The following is a 20,646-nucleotide window of genomic DNA, read 5'->3' as shown; positions in this document are numbered from 1 at the left end:
CTCCATAATCCATGTCCACAGCGTCCTGTTGCTCAGTTCCCTGTTCTGCATCTCATTTTTCTTGGTCAGTCTATCCAATTGCTTTTCACCCCAGAGGAAACACTCACTCCTCTCTTGCCTGCCTTTGAGCTGCATCTTCATCTTTCTCCCCTCTTGCTTTCAAATCAGGCAAGATCTCCTTTTAGTTGCTTGGTACTAGCAAGAGGTGAAGGATGGTCCCTCGACAGAGAAGTTTCCTTCTCAGCTCAAAGCCCAGTCCAGGCATGACCTGCATGCCAGCAGGCACAGGTAAAAGGAAGAACCTGCTAAGACACCCATGGCAACCCGGGTAGTTCCTACTCGCTGCATACAAAGTACAACTGCATATAGGAGACTTACCTTGTCCAAATCCTGGATGATTCTTAAGAGAAGGGGAACTGGCACATAACTGATGTTAAAAAACCCTCATGTCCAATCCTTGTTCCACACGTGGAGAGAAGTTTACATATACTGAAAGGCAAAGTGAACTGCATTATTAACAATAGCAGTGTTTAATAATTTTGCAACATATATACATGTTTTATTTCCGAGGTTGTCCAACCACTCATTATGAAGATGCTCTATGGAGAAGAAATGCTTTATACACGAACTATTATCACAGACAATATACCCATATTCAAGGACAGGCTAGGTGGGACTTTGAGCAACTTGGTCTAGTGGAAGGTGTCCCTGCTTGCAGCAGAGGGGTTGGAACTAGATGATCTTTAAGGTTCCTTCAACCCAAACCATTCTATGATTCTCTGACACTCGACTTAAAATGACTAAAAATACAGCCACCACCACTATATATAATTTAGCATCTATACAATTAATTGCATTCACACAAAAAGAAAAAGCAATCTGTACAGAAGGAAATAAACCTCCCCTTTTTCAATTCTAACAATAACTCAGCCAGCCAACTTTACTGCAAATGTTTGTGTATATAGCTCCTTGGGAAATTGCTCATTTGTCCACTACACATAGGAAAAAGAGGAAGCAAACCACATGTCAACAGATCAAAGAGCACACTGGAACACTGAGTAAAGTTCACACCACAAATGAAAATGAAGTAGCAGAATTTATGTAAAGTGATTTCCACTACTGTTTAATACAAATTCTGGGGTTGTTTGCTATAACTTTTTAGCCATTATTAACTAGCAGAATCAGGAGATTAGCAGTGCAGTTTCCACGACAATAAGCTTTTCCCTGGTGTTTCTAGAGTTCTACTCAGCATGGTGAGTCTTCTCATCATGCCTGCATTTGGCTGTCCTCTTCAGATTCCATGGATTTGTGAATGTGGCACAAGCACATGCCTTCGTTCTGTGAAAAAAAAGGTTATTTTTTTATATGAGCCAATGGTTATTGACTAGATAATTCAAAATTAGTGTGAGAAAAAAAGTTGGTCATTTTCTTTACTTTTTAACTTACTCACACTTGCTTAAAAATTAAGTAAGGTCTAAACCAATAAGTACCATGTACATCTGGGCAAAAAATACATAGTATTCATAAAGCCAAAGCCAATGAAGCTGAAGAACAGTTCTAGCAAGACTACCTTTCTCTAATTGCCATTAGGAAGCTATGTTTGAAACAACCAAAAAATTTCACAAAACATTAAAGAAAATTTGAAAGTACAAATTAAAATGTTTCGTATTTATAGAATGTATGTAAATCAATTTTATGTTAACATCTGATTAAAGAATCAACTTAATATGTCAAAAGTGAAACTTAAGTGCATTTTTCTGTATTAATAAACTGTTTTTCTTTCCTCCAAAAATTAATTAACAAGCTGTTTTAAACTGCCTTTCCTATATACATGTCTGCATCTCTTTTTCTTCTTTTATTTCAGTAGTCCTTCTTGCTTAATACCAATAATTTGGAAGCATTTTAAAAATATGTCTTTGATTAAGCTTTTTGAAAACTGAAATGTCATAAAGCCAAAATACAGAAAGTGCTACTCAGATTCAAAATTCTTATTGGGAATTGTGCCTCTTTCCATATCCCCTTCTGTGAATCTTACAACTGGTCAGAGAGTGGACATTCTACACTCAAAATAGTAGCTGATCTTATTATTTCCAAATCAGGCACTATTATTCTAAAAGAGGCAGCCAATACTTGCCCTGTAATTGTGAAAGAGAAACAGCTGATTTTGCTTAAGGCCATTCAAAATTCAGGGTTTGTTTTTTGTGATGTCACATTTTTGTTTAACTAACAACATAGCATATTAAAATCTTGCCAGAATCAATATACCCCCGTGAGTGCCAGAGCAAACATTACGTTAGCCTCTACAAATGGAAAATTTACATCACACATGAATAAGACTGCACGATGCTCAACAACTTATCATCATCACTTCCCTGGAAAATTCTACAAGTGAAAATGATTTGTGCTAGCTAAGAGCTATGTATATTCAGAAGTCACAATTAATAAAATAGAATAGCAACATATTTAAAATATAAGGAGACATTTATTTATATTATTCATGAGGATGCTACAATCTCTTAAGGCTTTAAGAAACACAGCTGTGTTTTAACCTTTGATTTAGGCCATGAGAATTTTATTGCAGGTTACAGTAATGCTACTGCTGACCAAAGCTTCCTAAGCCTCTTAATTCATAAAACAGTATCTTCCTCTAATGGGAATTCCAAATATATCAAAAATTCAGGATCAGACCTCTTATTGCACCTCATTCTTGAAATACATCTGGATTAAAGGGGATGAAGATATTTGGTATCCCTGTTTAGATAATGTAGGGTTTTCTTCCTAGAAGACCATCAGTCCTCCTTAGCTTAGCAACTAACAACTTGCAAAAAGATCAACGAGCTGGGCTGTCAGCTGTGACATGTTTACCCTTCAGCCTAAAACAAAAGCAAGAAAAGAGACTCTGAGTGTCACTTTATTAATAGCACTCAAAACTACATGTTATAGATTACATGCATCCCACACCCTTGTTTAAATAAAGAGATTTATTTTATTCATTCACCTTTCCCTTGTTCTCTCCTCCTTGTGGCAAAGTGATTTAAAATTACATTTAAATAGCAAAGTAGAATAGTGGAATCTTTAAATACAAGCTCAACAGCCTCAATATCATGTTCCACATTTGAAAACAATGCTTGCAGTTCACTTTTCTTCTTAAAAGAATTCAAAGTACTGGAGGACAGGACTAGTCCTGTCCTTTACTGTATCCCCACCCAGTCAATAAAAAACACTCTGTTTTTTCTTTCTAATATAGAATCCCCAAGAAAGCAACTTCTTTTTGTAAACAACAAAAATATCTTGGCTGCCAGATAGATTACCATTCTAGTGTGATGACATTACCCCATAACACTATTAATAAAATGTACTTAGGACTACTGTTTTTGCTCCTCCCTCTAGTGTATCTAACTTATCATAAAAATAATAGTTGTATTTATCCAGACAACTATCCAATATTAACTATTTGGTTTCAGAACAGTTTTGGCATTTTGGTACTGGTTTTCTACATGAAACATGTTCAGTTTACAACCTAGAGCACTTGCAATGTAATGCACTATATTTGAATTTGGCATGTTCCTTATGAGCATGTAGACGAAAAGTGGAGACAGCATAAGTCAGCCACAGTGGAGGACAAAAATCACTGAGTAATCTGGTATGTATACATATCACATGCAATTAGTGTGAAATGATAGCCACATGCAAACCAGAAAAAGATTTTTTGTCCTCATTATTTATGCACCAAGAAATTTCCCTCCAAAGAGGAAATACAGTGGTAAGACACCGTGGTTGAAAAGGATGTGAGTCAGAAATTAACATAGTGCAACCTGTAGTAATAGTGAGAACAGACACTCTGTTTCTCTAAATCGCTGAAACAATTATGCTTCAGACTAAGCTTTTTACATACTGTGAATTTCAACAGGAATGAGGTATATACTTATACTTATTGACTATCCATATTCAAGGGAGTAAAATAATGCCTGGTCAGTTATGTATGAAAAGATTATTGCATATAAAGCACAAGTTAGAAATGGCCTTTATTTCCCCCCAGATTTTTCTCCCATATATGAATTTACAAAGAAAAGAAGGTTAGAGAAAGGTTTTCAGTTCAATACATTTATTGAACTTTGTTATACTTTTCAGTGGCTAATACAACATTTACACATACTTAAATGAAAATGCACATACTTAAATTTGCTTCAGTTTCTGAAGTTCAAGTCTGCATGCACTTCTGGAGTAAAATTATTTACAAGGGTGCCTTTTGGTGCTTTCTTCAGGATTATGCAGAGGTATCAATGGCTTCTGGAACTTGCTTTGTATCCAAACTCGCTGCATTTTCACTTTTTTCTTTCTGTTCACTTGTAATCGCCGATCAACTAAATTCTGTACTTCAGTTAATCCAGCCAAGGTGAACATGCTCCATACCTCATCTATTTTTTCATATGAAGAATTATTGCAATTAAAAAAAAAAAAGTCATTTGTAGAACATAGTAATTACCAACCTGTAGTTCAACCAAAGATGGAAGTAAATCTGTTTTGCAATTTGAAAGCTAAAGGGCACTGCCTATAATAAGGCTTTTGTTAGAAATTCATTTTCACAGCTCCTGATTTATATTGCAGTAAAAATTGTTATGTTGAGGCCCAATTCACAGTTATTATTCACAGCATCCATAGATATCCTTTCTTCACAAGGTTCAAGATGCCACAGTTGAGTAAACAAATGCATGCCATTTGGTCACTGTTCATGTATTATCAAGATAAAGCTACTTCCCCTGACAAAATGACAATCCAGACTTTTATGCCATATATAGCTATAGACTATCCTTCCAAGCATGCTTACCCCAATTTTAACACAGAAATCATATGCATGATTAAGTAATAAAATTTGAGCATACAATTACACACAGGATACTTAAAGAGAATTTTCCAGTATTGTCTGTAAGCAACCTTGCAGGACACTAAATGCAACAAGTGTGGACACAAAAGAAATTATTTTCTTACAGCAGTTAACTTTGGGCTTTTTAAAAGCAGAGAATTTTTTTTTAAAGCCAATAAAACCTTCTTTAAATTTATGTTTTAAGATGAGCTTTCATAATCAAATCACCTTGAGAAACACTCAATCCATTCTATGAAACTATTACATTTCATACCTTTGGTAAAGAAATATACTCTGGTTCCATCTCCTCTTACATAAAAATTTTCTGACAAGCAATGACCTAAGAAATTAGAGCAGTAATGAAAAAGGACATGTCACTTTTTTTCCCCAGACAGAGCTAAAATGAACAGTGAAATACAAAACATTCAGGAATTACCTTCTTTAAAACGAAGTTGAGCTGTATCATATCTTCCATAGTCTCGAAACAACAACATTCCTCCAGGCTTCAGTAGCTTAGCCAACCTATTTACAACCCCTTGCATCCTTAGAGAATAGATGAGATGCTGGTGAAGTTTGCAAACATAAGCAACCAAGTTTGCTGCCACAGACCAAAAAGGCAGCCCCACCTAAGAGTAAGAGACTGTTCAGGACAGTAGTTGTGTACAGAATTACAGCCTTGCCTATATAAACAGAAGTTTTACACACACAGAAGGAAGTGTAATGTGCACAAAAAGTGAAAGTACTTTGAGAAATTTCATCCAGCAGAACTGGAAGACATTAATTGCACAGCTTGAAGAAAGTTTAATACTTCCAATTCTGCAACCAAATTTTAGAGGTGCCTTCTAGCATAATTGAAGTGTGTTAAAAATTGACTACAAGAGTAGCAATTATCAAAAACTAAACACAACAGACTAGAGAGAAATTACTAAGTAACAATTTTCTGACAATAAATGTATCCCTCTCACATGTACTTTCCATCTTTTCAAAGTACCTAAGTTCTGCACCATGATTCCCATGGTTTTCTTTTTCATTTCCCACTTTCAAAGTCTCCAGAAAAAGATGTATACTGAGTAAGATGAATCTGGATCACATTTTCCTTCATGCAGTCATTTTAATTCTATGAGACGACAGTAATGACTAAGGCATCTTTGGGAAGTGGTTCTCAAAACACAGAAATCTACATGAAAATCTTTGTGTGTGTATACACATACATGTACAGAAAAGCATCCCTGTCAGCCCTGGGGGAAAAAAATCCAACCCAAACCAAAAATTACAACCCACCCCGCTCCAAAAAAAAAGCAACGAAAAAAACCCCAAACCAAAGAGAAAGCAAATAAAACAGAAAATCAACCACAAAAACCTCAAATGTATTCTTAAGAGACTAATAGGAAAAGATCCACAGAAATTCTGACAGAACACCTGATTACTGCTTCTACAGGCACAGTGGCTGAATGAACCACTGCTGTCCATTTCTTTCTGGAAGCATCGCTGGAGTTACAGAGATCTAAAGTCTCCTGATTGAACTGTTTTTGAAACCTGGACCCTGGCTTTGTGTGACTCATGCTCATTTCTGAATAAAGTGAAAGGAGAAACATCCTACACAGGGAAGGTTTTTCCGTATACAGCTAATCACTAGTAGCAGGGAAACAGTTCTCCGACTTAAGCAAATACTGTTCTGTACACCAAGCCAATTTTAATGACATTCTTGAAGTAATGAATGTATTATCACACAAACAGCATGTATTTCCCTTCATATAACTTAGTTAGAATCAAGAAGTTTAACTTACATGCCCTCTTTTACATTTTTTGCATTAAAAAAGGTCCTGTTCACAATCAGCCAACCTTAACAGTCATAAAATTTGGTTCACTAGACATTGAGAGGCATTAGCAATGGCTAACAGTACTCAACACCATACATAAAAATTAGATCAAATGTTCATAATCCAAATGAGTTACAAAATTATAGATCCATTTTAGTTTAAAAGGGCTGCACGTAAGCATTTGTATGTGGCTAAATCAGCAATCTAAGTCTATATCAACATATTGTAAGGTGTTAAATCACGAATGTTTGGTTTTGATCACTCAAAATAACTACCTTCTAGAAGACTTTCAGTCCAGTTTTTTAATTTGCCTTTTTTTGAATCTGTCACTTCTAGTAGAGATGTACTTAGTTACAATATATCCCTTATATTTTGATGGAGACTGGAGACTCACTAATTATAATCAGCCTGACCAGCTTCTCTCTTGAAGCCTGAAAATTGTAAACAGCATTTAAAATACTTCATATATCCTGTAGCTTATTAAATAACAACGATTCATCATCTTCTTGTGCTATTATTGAAAACCTTCCGTTAAAAAAGAGATTTAACCCATTTGCTTTGCCCTTTAGTCTTCATTTACCTGTCAGGATGAATAGTAGAGAGCACAAAGACAAGGAGAATGACATCCAGGATCTCATCTGGAAAAGGATAGGGTAAAGCATCATCACACACATCATGAACAAAGGCAGAACACCAGGCTGAATTGTAGGACGAATGTGACTGTCAGGAAAAAGATGAAAAGAGGCACAGAGAGAACAGTAGTAGTTAATACGTTTACTGTGACTCAAGATACATTTTTTCTTCAATTATTCTGCATTGTAAAACATCTCATATAAAAGCCTATTCTGTCCGGTATCTTACTCAAGCTGAGAAGCAAGCTCACTGATGGTATTCATTCCTCTCTGCATACAGTATGACTTTGTTCTTTCAAATATTGAAAACTTCAGTTAAAAGTTGTCAAAGCCATCACATTCTTTTTCATGAAGAAGGCTTCCTGGCAGCCTCCTGAATTACAGGCTTGTAAGGTACTCTAAAGCGAGTGCATGAATTACCTTTACCAGCTCCACTGCTCCTGAAGCAAAATCACAACAGTATAGAAAGGTTCCAGGTGTATTGCTACGAAAACAAAACATCAGTTAGAAAATTATTAATGTGTAAGATAAAAGTCTACATCAGTGTTCATGAAACTTCAGAGGGTCCTCTGGGGTTCTCCACAGGTTTGATCAAGCATGCTTTATTGATGTCTAGCACATGGAAAGCCACATAGGTTGTAATGAACCAAGAGGGCAGACAAATTCCTAAGAATACCAACAGACAGCCAGTACAAAAAGAATTATAGCCTTGTCTGTGAGGAAGCAAAAATGAAAAAAAAAAAGGTCACAGAGGCTGTCAGAACTGATGACAAGGTCCTGGTGCTGTAATGCATAAATGCACATTAATAGGTCACATTTTCTTACAGGAGCACCACATTATTAGCCCATGCATGCAGTTGAGTTTTGGGCAGGGATGGAGAGTTGCAAAAGTCATCCAGCTCTGTAGAAGTTTGGGGTTCCACATATCACCTTGTTTTTCTTTTTATTTGATTAAGCATTATTGGTTATTGTACTCCATTATCTCCTTTGTTTTCCAGCTAGGATGAATAAGCACTTCCTGTAGCACTGTTTTCCCTTCTCTTCCCTTCCAAGACTCAGCCAGCTGCAAATTTCCTTGTACCACATTCATCAGACACTAGTAATTCTAGGGAGAAGTTTTTTCACCTCTGAAGGATAAACTGAGAAAGCTACTCAAAACCCAACAAGAGATGACCTCATGATCAACTCATGATCAATTTAATTAATTAAAAAGATAATTAAGGTTTTAGATAGATGGCTTCTTTAGAAGGGAATCAATAAGCTTTGCCAGTGCCTGTAATATCTCACAGTATTCACAGCTAAGCTAGTGACTTCTGAAGGCTCAACAGGAGAATGATTCTGGAACAAAATATACTCCATGCTTGTTTGGTTCAAAACCTTAATCAACTCTGTGACCACCATGAGAACTGATGAATTTACATATTTATTATGAATGAGGACAAGCAGCCAGGCTTTGGACCCAGTCAGTCCCTTGGAAAAGGTTAAGCTGATTACCTAACAGACTAGTTAGAATGTTGGGGGCTTCTCGTGGTTTTTTTTTTTTTTTTTTTAGAGCAGAATAGGAACTATGTAAAAAGTCTACTTAAGACAAAGATGTGGCTTGATCTGGATGGTGTTTTTATGACACACTGTATTAAAAAGCACTAACTTAAAATTTAAGGGAGGCAGGGGGAAGAGGTTTAAGAGTTACATTACTAACTTTAGTAAAATTTTCTTTTGTAGTCAGGGTACACTTGCTTGACATTGGCTTGTTTTTATATGCATATAGGTATTATTTTATATGCAGATAATTGCCAGAATGGAAATTTTTATATTATTAAATTCAGAGTAAAACAAACTGTTCTCTAATGCCAAGCCTGCTTAGAGACAAGAGATCTTTCCATTAGGTCATATACAAGACAAACAAGCAAGTTGTTCAATGTATCAACCACTGTGATTGACTGAAGGATTTACACATGAATAGAGATCTCCAGGAAAAATACTAACGAATAGATTCTTAATTATCAGAAATGCCAATCTATGACTAATGCCTCCTGTGAGGAAAACACAAAAGTTTGTCTCATCTTTTTCAACACAGCCACATGATCTCTTTTCCTATATAGGGCTCCTTTCAAAGATTTCATATGAAACCAAGCTCTCCTTTCACTACAAGCTGTCTAAAGCAAAGTATTTGCTGTGGGATGAAGATGCATTGCTAACAGAGGTTTCATGTATGACCCTGGTGCACCACTTAATTCCTCCTGCTGCATTTCCATATCTGCAAAATAGAGAATTTTTGTATAATGATGATACTAGCAATCAGAATTCATTGATAGAATAACAAATTGTGTTGTTCTCAAGCTCTTAAAGGCATGAATAAAAAGAAATCTATTTCAACCCTTGAAATATACATAGCCTTTCCAATAAAACCTTCCTGCCTACATGGATGGGAGGACAAGCTGTCATAACAGATTTTTCTAAAACTGGAAGCTAAGTGGATTAAGATGTTTCAGTGAATTAAGTAATGTGATACAGGACTTGTGCCTTGACACTAAAACCACAAGTAATGTGACAAATATACCATCCAATTCAGAAAAAACAGAACATCTTTCCAGTAGATCACATGCCATTATCTATGGTCTCTATAATTTTGGCCTTTTGAAGAGATAGCTGGTATCTTTACAGTGATCTATAAAACAAGAGAATATTTCCCCTGCCTGAGATTAACTACAAGAACTCAGCCTGACTGCACCCAAAGACAAACTTTGTCAGCGAATATGATCCTCCAAGACCGGGGTGGAGCAATATGAGGTGTATCCTATACTGATGCCACCAATATTATTTGTGGTTTGACACACCAAGAATCTTAGCACTGTAAAATGTTCACTCAATGCTTCCTCCAGCACTGAACAGCACCAACATTTGGTGAAAATGAAGATATGAATTCAACATTCATAATTGGAAATCCAACACAATTTACCATAAAACTTTCAGAATAGGAAAGACACTGTTTCCAGCTCCACAACCAACCTAAAATCAGAAGAGAAAGATAAAGTTAAAATAAATGATCAAATAAAACATTTTTTTTGTTATTTTTGTCTTAAATTAGTTGGCCAGTAGAAACCATTAGACTTGAAGGAATGTTGGACAGAAAAGGTACAATCAGCTAATACCACAATTCTCAAATAATTTACATGATCATGTTTCTCCCCAACGTTTTTCTGAAGCCAAAAGAGAATCCATCTCTCAAACTGCATAAGAAAATGCAATACTCTTGTCCAATTTCACCATTTGGCAAGAATGCAGCAAGTACTTGCACTTTAAGACAAAGCACTTAAACTCACACCTTTCCTTAGGAAATAAGAAACCTGACTTTCAATGAAAATGGAATCCAACAATCTAGCCCTATTCTAATTTGGGAAAAACTGTAAAGGGAAAACCAAGTCTAGATTTAGGTTTCTCTGAAAGTTTCTGCCATAAATGAATGTAGTACGTAAAATTCCAAAGGCTTGCTTTCTTGATACTTAGTAAGGGTCTTTATCAGATTTTTGAGTAATTACTTGGAGTCCTTTATGATGGGCAGAACATTTGCAGTGCATTACCTCTAATATTCGGTAAGTGGCATCACAGCCAGGGAAGGATTCTGCCTTGCCAAGTTCTTCTCCACACTTTTTACCTTGGGGATTGTCAGTAAGAGCTTTTACTTGATTTTTATTATATACATATCCTTGTTCAGCAGTAGAACCAGATCCATACATTTTCTCCCAGTATTTTTCTCCTTCTTCAAACATTCCGTTTTTAAGTAAAAAACTGTTGTCATTATTTATTTTTGTGTGTTCCAAAGATATTTTTTCTGTTTTGAACTCTTGTCTCCTTGTTTCTGGAAGAATTTCTGGAAACTCCAGAAACAGCCAATTGCGATCCTTGAAAAAGTTATTTTTATGTGTCTTGTAAAATTCATTCCAATATTTACTGGCTTCTCTCTCATATTTATCTGAAATTAAAACAGAACAAAACCTTGGTGAATATAAGCTTAGCTAGAAAATACTCTAAAGTAACATATAATTTGGACCTCAAATATACAGTTTAAAAATCCATAGTTCCACACATTGTACATTTAAATTAAAACACATGGATTTTGTGTCTCACCTTAATGTGTGCTCAAAATAACTCCTATGAAGGTTTAATTAGATTTTATGACACTTAGGAAGGGGTTGATAGCCTTACAGCATATTTTTAAACATGTAGTGACATCATAGAACAGCACCACCCAAATACAGAATCTGAAGATTCTTAGACAAGCTTTCATGTCTCAAATTATAAAAACAATGCATTTTTTCAATTATTTAAAAAATACTAAATTGAAATTCTTTCATGCTTTATGAAATTCTGTAATCAATGGCAAATTTGCTGGTACTACATAAAAATTTTAAAAAAAAATCCAGTTCTGTGAACTGGACTGATAAATGCTACTGCATAGCAAATAGACAGTAATTCACACTTAAGCATTCAACAATACAAAAGGAACATACTTGCTTTCTTATTTTCAAAACCCCTCAGAGTCTTACAACAGACTTTTGTGTTCACCTTCAATTCACAAAATATTCTGACTGAGTGTCAGAATGTCAGAAAGTAGGACTGGAAGGGATTTCACACAGTCAGGGAATTCATATCCCTTCTCCACAAACATCTGTCCAACTTATTCTTAAAATACCACCTTTCACATACAACTTTCTTCAGTAATATATTACAGTCCTTAATTTTCTACACAGTTAGAAACCTTTTCCATTAGCTAAGAACTTCCATCTTGCAATTAGGTCAAGCAATTCTTGTCCCAGCTAGGGATCAAGCAGACAAAGCAAATATTACTCTCTTTTTCTCTTTGTTTATGGAGGCATAGTAAAATACTTTAAATATGTAAATAGGTGTTACAATCTCTTTTCTAGATTGTCTAAAACTAAACTGTCTTTTCTTTTAGCTTTTTAGACTTCTGATAATTTCAATTTTTCTTCTCCATTCTCTCCAATTGATTTACTACTTTTGGGTGCTGTATTCTGGCAAAGGCATTATCATTGCAGAGCAAAAGGAGTATTTTATGAGGCTTCCAGGTTGTAATGCTGTTTATAACTCCCAGCTTGCCATTTTGTAACAGCGTGACACTGCTGATTCAGCTAGTGATTCACCACAACTCTCACATCTTCTTCTGCAAAATGACTACCAAGCCAATTGTTCCAAAATCTAGTTTGTTTTTTTTTCCTCAAGGAATTATTCTGAAGCAAAGAAATCTGCACTCATTTTTAGCAAATGTATATATTTCAGATTCTTTTTTTCCATCATTTGTCCAGATCTTTCTGAATCTTAATCCTGTCCTTCACCATACTTAAAATGTGTTTTCACTTAACATCATCTTCAAGTCTCTAATTTCCTGAGGTGACTAATGAAAATACCAAGAAGAACTGGACACAGAATAAAACACTCCTCTGCCCAGCACAGCCTTCCACTCTGAAAGGATCTCTCTAGGCATTCATTCACCCAAAAGCAGTTTCATTAGCTCTCACTTGCCTAACTTGCTTATGAAAATGTCAAGTAAAGCAAGTCAGAAGCCTGACTAAGGATAAACTTCAGGACATCTGCTGCTTTTCCCTTATCCCCAGGGCTTGTAACCTTCTCCAAGAAGGAAAATAGCTTGATTTTACATGATTTATTCTTGAAAAAATATTTGTTGGCCAGTATTCATCTCCTTTGTTCTTCTGAACCCAGCGTCTGCAAGCTCTGGATGTACTCTTCCAGTATTTTTCCAGGAACTAAAACCAATTATCTGACTCTTCTTTTTTTCTCCACCCCCTTTTTGAAAAAGCAAATATTCTCTTTTCTGCTTTTCTACTCATCCATGTACTCTATGGATGTACTTTGTAACCTGCTCTTTCTCACTTCAAGAACAAAATCTTTCCTCCTTCTCACTAGCACTAATTGTGCTAGCCACTGGACTGCAGCTAGCTAACCCTTTCAAAGGAAGGCTGATAAAAAGATAAGAATTACAGTTTTTCAGCATCTCTTTTGTTGATGGTTTTCCCTTCTTTATCCCTCCTAAGTACCAAACAAATTTTTTTTCCTTGTTTTTTCCCCCTTATTTCCAAAGCATTTGCAGAACTATCTTGCTACCCCTGACATCTGTTGCTGCAAAAGTGTACCTCATATAATGTTCTGCCTTTCCTATTTTGTTCTCACTCACACCACCACATTAATTCTTTTCATATAAACGTACAGAGTAGATGTACAGTGCACTTCTACTACTCTCTTTAAATCTTAACATATTATTTCCTAAATTGTTACAGCTTTTCAGAGATAAACAAGGCTGAGAATTATCATTAGAGGCACAGACAGGCAGTGGGAAGTGGTAAGGAGGTGGCAGAATGCCTTGTCCTAGAAATCTGCATAATGTTTTAAAATTAACATTTAATACATCCAATTGTATCATTAAAGGGCAGGACCCAGCCCTGTAATTGCAATTGTACAGGCCTGTTTTATATTAAAAGTTCAGAGTTGACTGAGGTCATATATATATCAGATTTCAACAGTTTAAGCTGCACATTTATAGATTGCTCAGCTTCAGTATAAAAACCAAAACCCTTCTAGTCAAAAGATTCTTTAATTATTATGATCCCTTGCTATAGTCACAATTTTTCTACAAGTCTTCTCAGAACTCTTGTACTTAAATTCACATCAAGTTTTCTAGATTTCAGAACTGAAGGAAAGAAATAGCTAAAGTCAGCCTTTCAAACTGTATTAGCATGGAATGATATGGCTTTAAATGAAGGAATACTTTACTTTGCATTTTAGCACAAGTCATTCCCGCATCTCTGTGTAATAACATGCATGCACTATTAACAGATTTTTATTTAATTTTGTGTATTTAGTTAGCCTACCCACAAAATATTCCAAAGCATGTAAAAATTACATTACTAAAAAACATATAAATGTCCAAGAAAAAAAAAACAAAAAACAAACCCCCAAAAAACCCCAAACAAACAAACAAAAACCAAAACAAAAGCAACAACCAAAAAGCCCCAAAAAAAGCCAAAGGAAAAAGCCCACCAACTAACCAACAATAACGAAAAAAAAACTACAAAAAACCCACAAACAAACAAAACAAACAACCTTTACTTTGTCTTTTACTTTGTATCGATTTTTCCCCATAAAAGGATCTACAACTGCTTGCAAGCATGCCTGAGAAGAAACTGCACATGCTAATGTGTAAATCAAATTCCTAAAGGTAATACCATGAGTTCATTCAGTTCCACTGCTCTTGCTTTAAAAAGGTTCACCAGAGATCTTCTGCTTCAGTAATATAACAGAAATGTTGAAATCCGTCTTTTTTCCCCTCACAGTAGTTTTCAAGGCCCCAAAATAACCTGCTCATTAGCCTCGGTCTAGTTCATTGTTTATACAAATAGGCCAAAATGTACTTCCATTTGCAGAATGAAGCTGAAGCTTTCTGAAGGAACACTATCAGCAACGCTCACCTATTCAAATTCTAAACAGAGGGGCATTCATAGGAAATGTCCTTGGATTCTTGTGTTTCATGGCAATAGCCAAATGCCTGATTATGCCATTTCTCACCAGCACAAACTAACTTCTAATTGATTGTAGATGAAGAATGCAAGGTTCCATGAGCACACAGCTACACAGCTTACTTTTTAATTACGAGCTCTTTTTCAGCTTTTTATACAAATCAAGTTAAGATATTAGATGTAATTTTTGAAAAACAAACATTGTACTCCTGTATGCAGGTGAAGAATGTGACGGGTAACAAAAAAGGCAGGCTGACAACCTCAGAGTATTCAAGGTGATGAAGGGCACACAATGCAAGGCACATTCTCAGCTAACTCAAACTCCAACATGTGCCTTAGTCACACCACGGCATAGGATCATAATGACACTATCTGCCAGATTCATGACATGTTAAGTAAACAGAGGCACAGATATCCAAGTAACCACTTTCAGAATATCCTCCTAACAGAACAACAAATGAAGAATCCAGTCTTCTATGCTACTATCAAGTTGATATTCCAGCTTCAGCATTCATAACTACCCTAGAGTTTAGTCTATGGTTTAGTTTGCTGGTTTGAAACTAGAGCTATCACTCTTCAGAAACCCAGAATACATTAACTTTCCTTCTGAAGAGAGGCACAAAACTCCTTAATCCCTTAGAGAGCAGACCATGCAGGATGTATTGGAAGACCTTCCACACAAAGTGACCACATGGATACCTGAAGCACTCCCAGCTCACCCTGGCAAAGGCTGGGACCAGCTAAGACCACTGCAACTTTCATGGCATTTAACAGAAACACGGTGCAATGAACAAACACAAGCTCTCCCAATAGTGCACAAGTCACTGAAAAGCATTTGAATATTGTACATGGGAATCTTCATCCCCAGCACACTAGCTGATTGCAAATTCATTCCCTTTGAGTCTGCAAAAGCCTTGTGTAGTACAAGTTGTATTCTGGAGGACTGCAAAATGGGTCAGAACAACAGCACCACACTGATGCACGTGTTTTACACAGAGTCTACTGCCACCTTAATTGTACAACTGGTCAAATAAGTGACTGGATTGTTAGGAAAAACACACTCTGAGATCTTCTGAGGCAACAAGGGAAAAAAAATTAAAAATTTAGAAAAAAGAATGTAGAAATAAAAAGAGTGTTCCTGAATTCTACAGCATCTTCAAATGTTTTAATAAAGAGCATTAAAATTTTTTTATACCATTTGATATTTGTTACCTTGGTCTTCCAATTGAACTCTCACAAGAGAGTTCTCTGCTGCTTTTTTCTTGGCATTCTCCTCTTCTTCTTGTGACCATTGCATGTGGTCCCTGCAGAAGGCAATTGAAGCAACAGCTTTTCAATAGGGTTTTTCATATGTTTTCCCAGGAAAAACAGTCATGAATTAGCTACACTGTCTCAAATACTTTATTTTTTTTTAATTTTTTGAGTGCAAGCAAATGACCACAAGGAGACTGACAGTTAAAACCTAAGTTTCAGTGTATGATATATAAAAATGAATTATTAATTAGGTAAAAGTCAAATGACTAAGAAACATGTCCCAACTCCCAAGAGACTAAAGTAAAATGTATTTCTTTTATTAATAACAGGATTATATGTATCTTGCAAATTGAGTGTGTTACAGGAGTGTATTTTGAGTATCCCATTAGAAATGTATTTTGCTGAATACAATAAGAGACCTACCAACACTCTAATGCAAGAAACACCTCACATTAATAATGTTTATGATGAAGAGCTAAGGACTAGCAAAGAAATCAGCTGTTCAGAAACAGGGAGCATAATCCACCTATTCAATTGGAACTGGTGGAATTGATGAATAGGATTTTACTTTTCTGAGGACTAGAGATAGATAACATTAAAAAAAAACAAAAAACCACAGAATGAGACATTTGTAAGACAAGTCAAGCAGTGCTGAAATGTTTCCAAAGTGTATGGCATCTATACTTGTGTAAAGTGGTTGCCTAAATGTTCTGTTAATCCACGGTCACAGAACCAAGCCCAGATCTGACCCTGATGACTAAACTGCCTTCCGTGCTGATTCTGGTTTGGATCAGACCACAATGGGGAGTGCCCAAAAACGTGCTGCAGGACGTTTTCAAAAGCCAATCAGTTGTCCCTCCAAATTGTCCAGTCTGAACAGATTAAATTAGATAACATAATTCAAGCAATCAATTAGATCCTAATCCTAGTGAAATCAGCTAACTGAAAGCCCATGACTAAAATTTCATTGGTTACTGTGGGAAAAGGAAGAAGGTGCCAACTTGAAAAGAGTTGATTGTCTCTAAAAGCTAATGAGTATCTTCCTTTTCCGTACTTGGTGATATATAGGTAATTTGATTCTTAGACCTTCACTGTTCCTCTTTTGTTAATTGTGGGAAACTAATTGGTATGTATTTGTCTGCTTGCCTCAGACTTGATTTCCGCCTCTCCACTGAAATATTTCTCATTATTGTCCCCAGCAGGTTGCCTCTCCCCTTCCTGTATTTGTTCATATACCAAATGTTCCTGTGCAGTGTCATGGCTCTGACAGACAAGCTGCAGAGTGACCAAAGCATTATCAGGCAGACATCCCCTTGGAAACTCTTGCTTCCCTCACTGCTATCATCAGTTTTGACCTTGCCTATTCCAGCAAGCTGAAACCAAGGACTATTCAGATGGCAATAATACACAGTCAGCCCTTCTGACAGATGACTTGCTGCACTGTAATCTTTAGCTGATCAATTTTAATCCATCACTGTGTGTCTGTCAGAGCCCTTAGGGGCTCTACACACAATACTAAAGGGCCTGAAGCCCTCCATCTTCATTAACAGCCGTTTTTTTTCCCTCCTTGGAAATTCATAAAGCCCCTTTTGGTGCTTTTGTAGAAATTTCTATATGGTAGATCCCAAATAGTACTGCTGCAACACCTCTTGATCAAAATCTGCAGAAGAGGGGATATTGCATAGTTCTTACAGCAATTGTTTACATAGTATGGATGCTCCACATGAGGCAGCTCCTTCAGCAATACAAGCTGGTAGGAACACAGGACACATAAGAACTCTAAGCACCGAAATGTTTAAATACAGAAGTGTTTTAAGCTGAACACTGAGAGCAGCAAATTAAGCTATCCATTTTAACCACACCAAGAACTGTTAACATGAGTAGGCCTGATATGAGATCAAACAATGCTGCTTTCAGTTCAGCCTATTCAACTTAGTCTTTTTTCACTAACTTGTTTGCTAACTTAGGGTTTAATTATCTCTGTGATAATGTGAAAACTGGTTCAATTACTGACCTGAACAGAAGCAGGCATTTTTTGCTCCAATGTTTAGCATCATTCATTACTCCTCTCTCAAAATGACAGAAAAGCACCACAAGAGACATCTAAAGCATTAGTTCCCAAGTTACTTAGTATTTCTAGCAGCAATGGTAGCAGCTCTTGTCTCTCTGCCAATTCACACAAAAAGAATGCCACTTTATGAACTAACAAAGATGATGAGTGGAAAACAAAAGGACATCATCCATCAATGTTAGAGAAGACAAATATCTTATGCTCACCCTGTATAATCTATTTAGCACTACCACCACATCCTAATTCTCCTTATCTCCTTAGTGAGAACCCTGCCAATGCAATGAGCTTCAGAAACAATGACCTACCCCCCAGCATAACCAGGTTCTTGATTTATCAAGACCATCACAACTTCCATGCACCTCTGTTTCAATTCAATTTCACCTGTTTTCCCATCTGAGCTACACAGATTCATCTGCAGATCCACTTTCTGAACAACCCTGTTTCTTCACAATCCATCCCAACTACCTGCATCAAAGTTTGATAAATCTGTCACCAAAAGGGTAGCAGGTAAAACTGAAGCTACACATGATCAATTTTTTGGAAGGAAATTATAAAACAAACAAACAAACAGAGCTTCATAAAAAACAATGTTACAGAAAAAGGGTGGCCCTTTTCTTAAAATCTTTTCCTCCCTTGGTTATCTAGCCCACATTTCAATCAGCATTTACACTGATTTTACATTTTATGTAAAGGATTAATTAACCTAGCAGGAAGCACTAAGCCTGGAAAATGCCTAAGAACTACATTGCATATAGATTTATGAAACACAGAGACAAACTTTACACTCAACACAATAATCAGACAGCTTCCAACTTCCTTGACTAAGGAAGTTTAGCCAACTCCAAATTTAGCCTGGAAGTGGTAAGCGTTAGGGAGCTAATCGAGTACGCAATGTACCTAGAAACTTTCTGCCATTTTAAATAACATGGACTATCTTATCTCTACATCCTCTGTCTCCTAATTGATTAGTGATCCATAATAATATTTACCTTTCACTCCTTGACTAACTATCAGCTTTTAACGCAAGTCGCTGAGAGGTCGTAACTGTCAGATTACTTGTGACAGTCTCAGGTTTCCTCTAGTGTTACCTTCATATATCTCTTCTGGCAGCACCTTGTTTTAGACACCCACACCATTATTCACCAGAGTAAACAGTACACAAAATGATAAGAAAATAATCCTTGAAGAAACATCTCACCACATGTTATGCTCAAAGACCTTAGAAGGATCAGTTAAAATCCGTGATCCAAGTGGAACCGTTGGTCGTCCATTACTTTGGTGCCTGTATTGCATCTTGTTTTTCCTCAGACATAAAGCAAAAAGCCTTGTAATGAAGTTTGTTGTGTTGAGAGACCTGAAAATACATTTAACTCAAATCACAGTTTTGCAGTAACCCAACTGTTTATGCCACTTACATGAGAGACTGGTCAAATAACCAAGAACAGGTATCAGATTTACTAAAAATCATTTACTAAAATATCAATTCAAATGCTTTTTAGAAAAAGGCAACATCCCTTCAGTGTGCTGAAAGCCCAGATAATCCCAAAGTAGGCTACTGGAATGAAACCAGTCAAAAGATACATGCCCTGGTATCATTTCAAAGTCCTGTAAGCGAGGGGAAGGAAAAGAAATACACAGTAAAACAATAATCCAAGAATGATATTTACCTTTACAAATGCAAGCAAGAAATGATTAGGAAAGAAACCACTTCTTCTAGTGGGTACATACTGTCAGCAAAATTGACACTTTTCACCCCACTCATTTTCTTTGAAAGATTTCACTTTGGAACTGTGACTATGGTTTTATGCTTTTAAATAGGAAATTAAATATATTTTTTTAAGTGTAAACATAGTGCACATAAAGATTTCTAACATTTCTGCCATTTATTCTCCTGATCCCTGTTCACTGCTGTCTTTGAAATGTAATTGCTATATATGTTTAATTTCTATCAATGGAAATTATAAAGTGAATCAGATTTTTCTATTACATGTATAATTTTATCTAATATTGCTATATTTTAGTTTACTTGGAATAGCTTCATAAAGGATCAATAATGAAAGAAAACAAGTGTGTGTAGCTAGTATTAGCATTTTTTGTGTATTCTTATTAATGTAAGCTTTCTATGAGACGAATAAAATGAAACACCCCTCCTACTACTTTTATTCTGATAGGCTTTTGTTCTTTTTTCCTTAAAATTATTGTAAGTCCTATTTTTTCCTGCCTTTTTTCTCTTCTTTTTTTGCAGTGCTGCTTCCATAAAAACCACACATACAAATTCAATGCACTGAAAATCCAAAACATAGTTACAAAAGAACAGGCACTAGAAAACATTCTGTGCAAATTGGTTGCAAAACAGAGATTTCTATCTCGAGGAAAATAGTAGTATTTGATCACAAGTCTTGTACTGTGAATTGAAAATTATTAATCTGTACACATCAATACAATGACTGGCAAA

At 36.0% G+C, this 20,646-nt stretch overlaps 1 protein-coding gene across 19 annotated transcripts in view; it reads right to left on the bottom strand.

The window, feature by feature from the left end:
- METTL8 (methyltransferase 8, tRNA N3-cytidine) overlaps positions 1-20,646 on the bottom strand; it is a 35,937-nt gene that overhangs the window by 4,966 nt on the left and 10,325 nt on the right. For 6 of the 19 annotated variants that reach the window (XM_064434486.1, XM_064434475.1, XM_064434485.1 and 3 more), the window contains 12 exons: positions 19,390-19,545; positions 16,079-16,170; positions 10,898-11,289; positions 10,276-10,325; positions 7,737-7,800; positions 7,265-7,322; positions 6,284-6,434; positions 5,301-5,407; positions 5,139-5,204; positions 4,177-4,418; positions 2,689-2,873; positions 379-489 (listed from right to left, as the gene is read on the bottom strand). In XM_064434486.1, the coding sequence (XP_064290556.1) occupies positions 4,231-4,418; positions 5,139-5,204; positions 5,301-5,407; positions 6,284-6,434; positions 7,265-7,322; positions 7,737-7,800; positions 10,276-10,325; positions 10,898-11,289; positions 16,079-16,170; positions 19,390-19,545 (1,324 nt within the window). In that variant the 3' untranslated portion in view covers positions 379-489; positions 2,689-2,873; positions 4,177-4,230. The other 13 variants (XM_064434488.1, XM_064434479.1, XM_064434480.1 and 10 more) reach the window with 13 other exon arrangements.

Source organism: Passer domesticus, chromosome 10, assembly GCF_036417665.1.
Source record: "Passer domesticus isolate bPasDom1 chromosome 10, bPasDom1.hap1, whole genome shotgun sequence".
Lineage (NCBI taxonomy): Eukaryota > Metazoa > Chordata > Aves > Passeriformes > Passeridae > Passer > Passer domesticus.
This window is presented reverse-complemented; position numbering and strand designations above follow the sequence as displayed.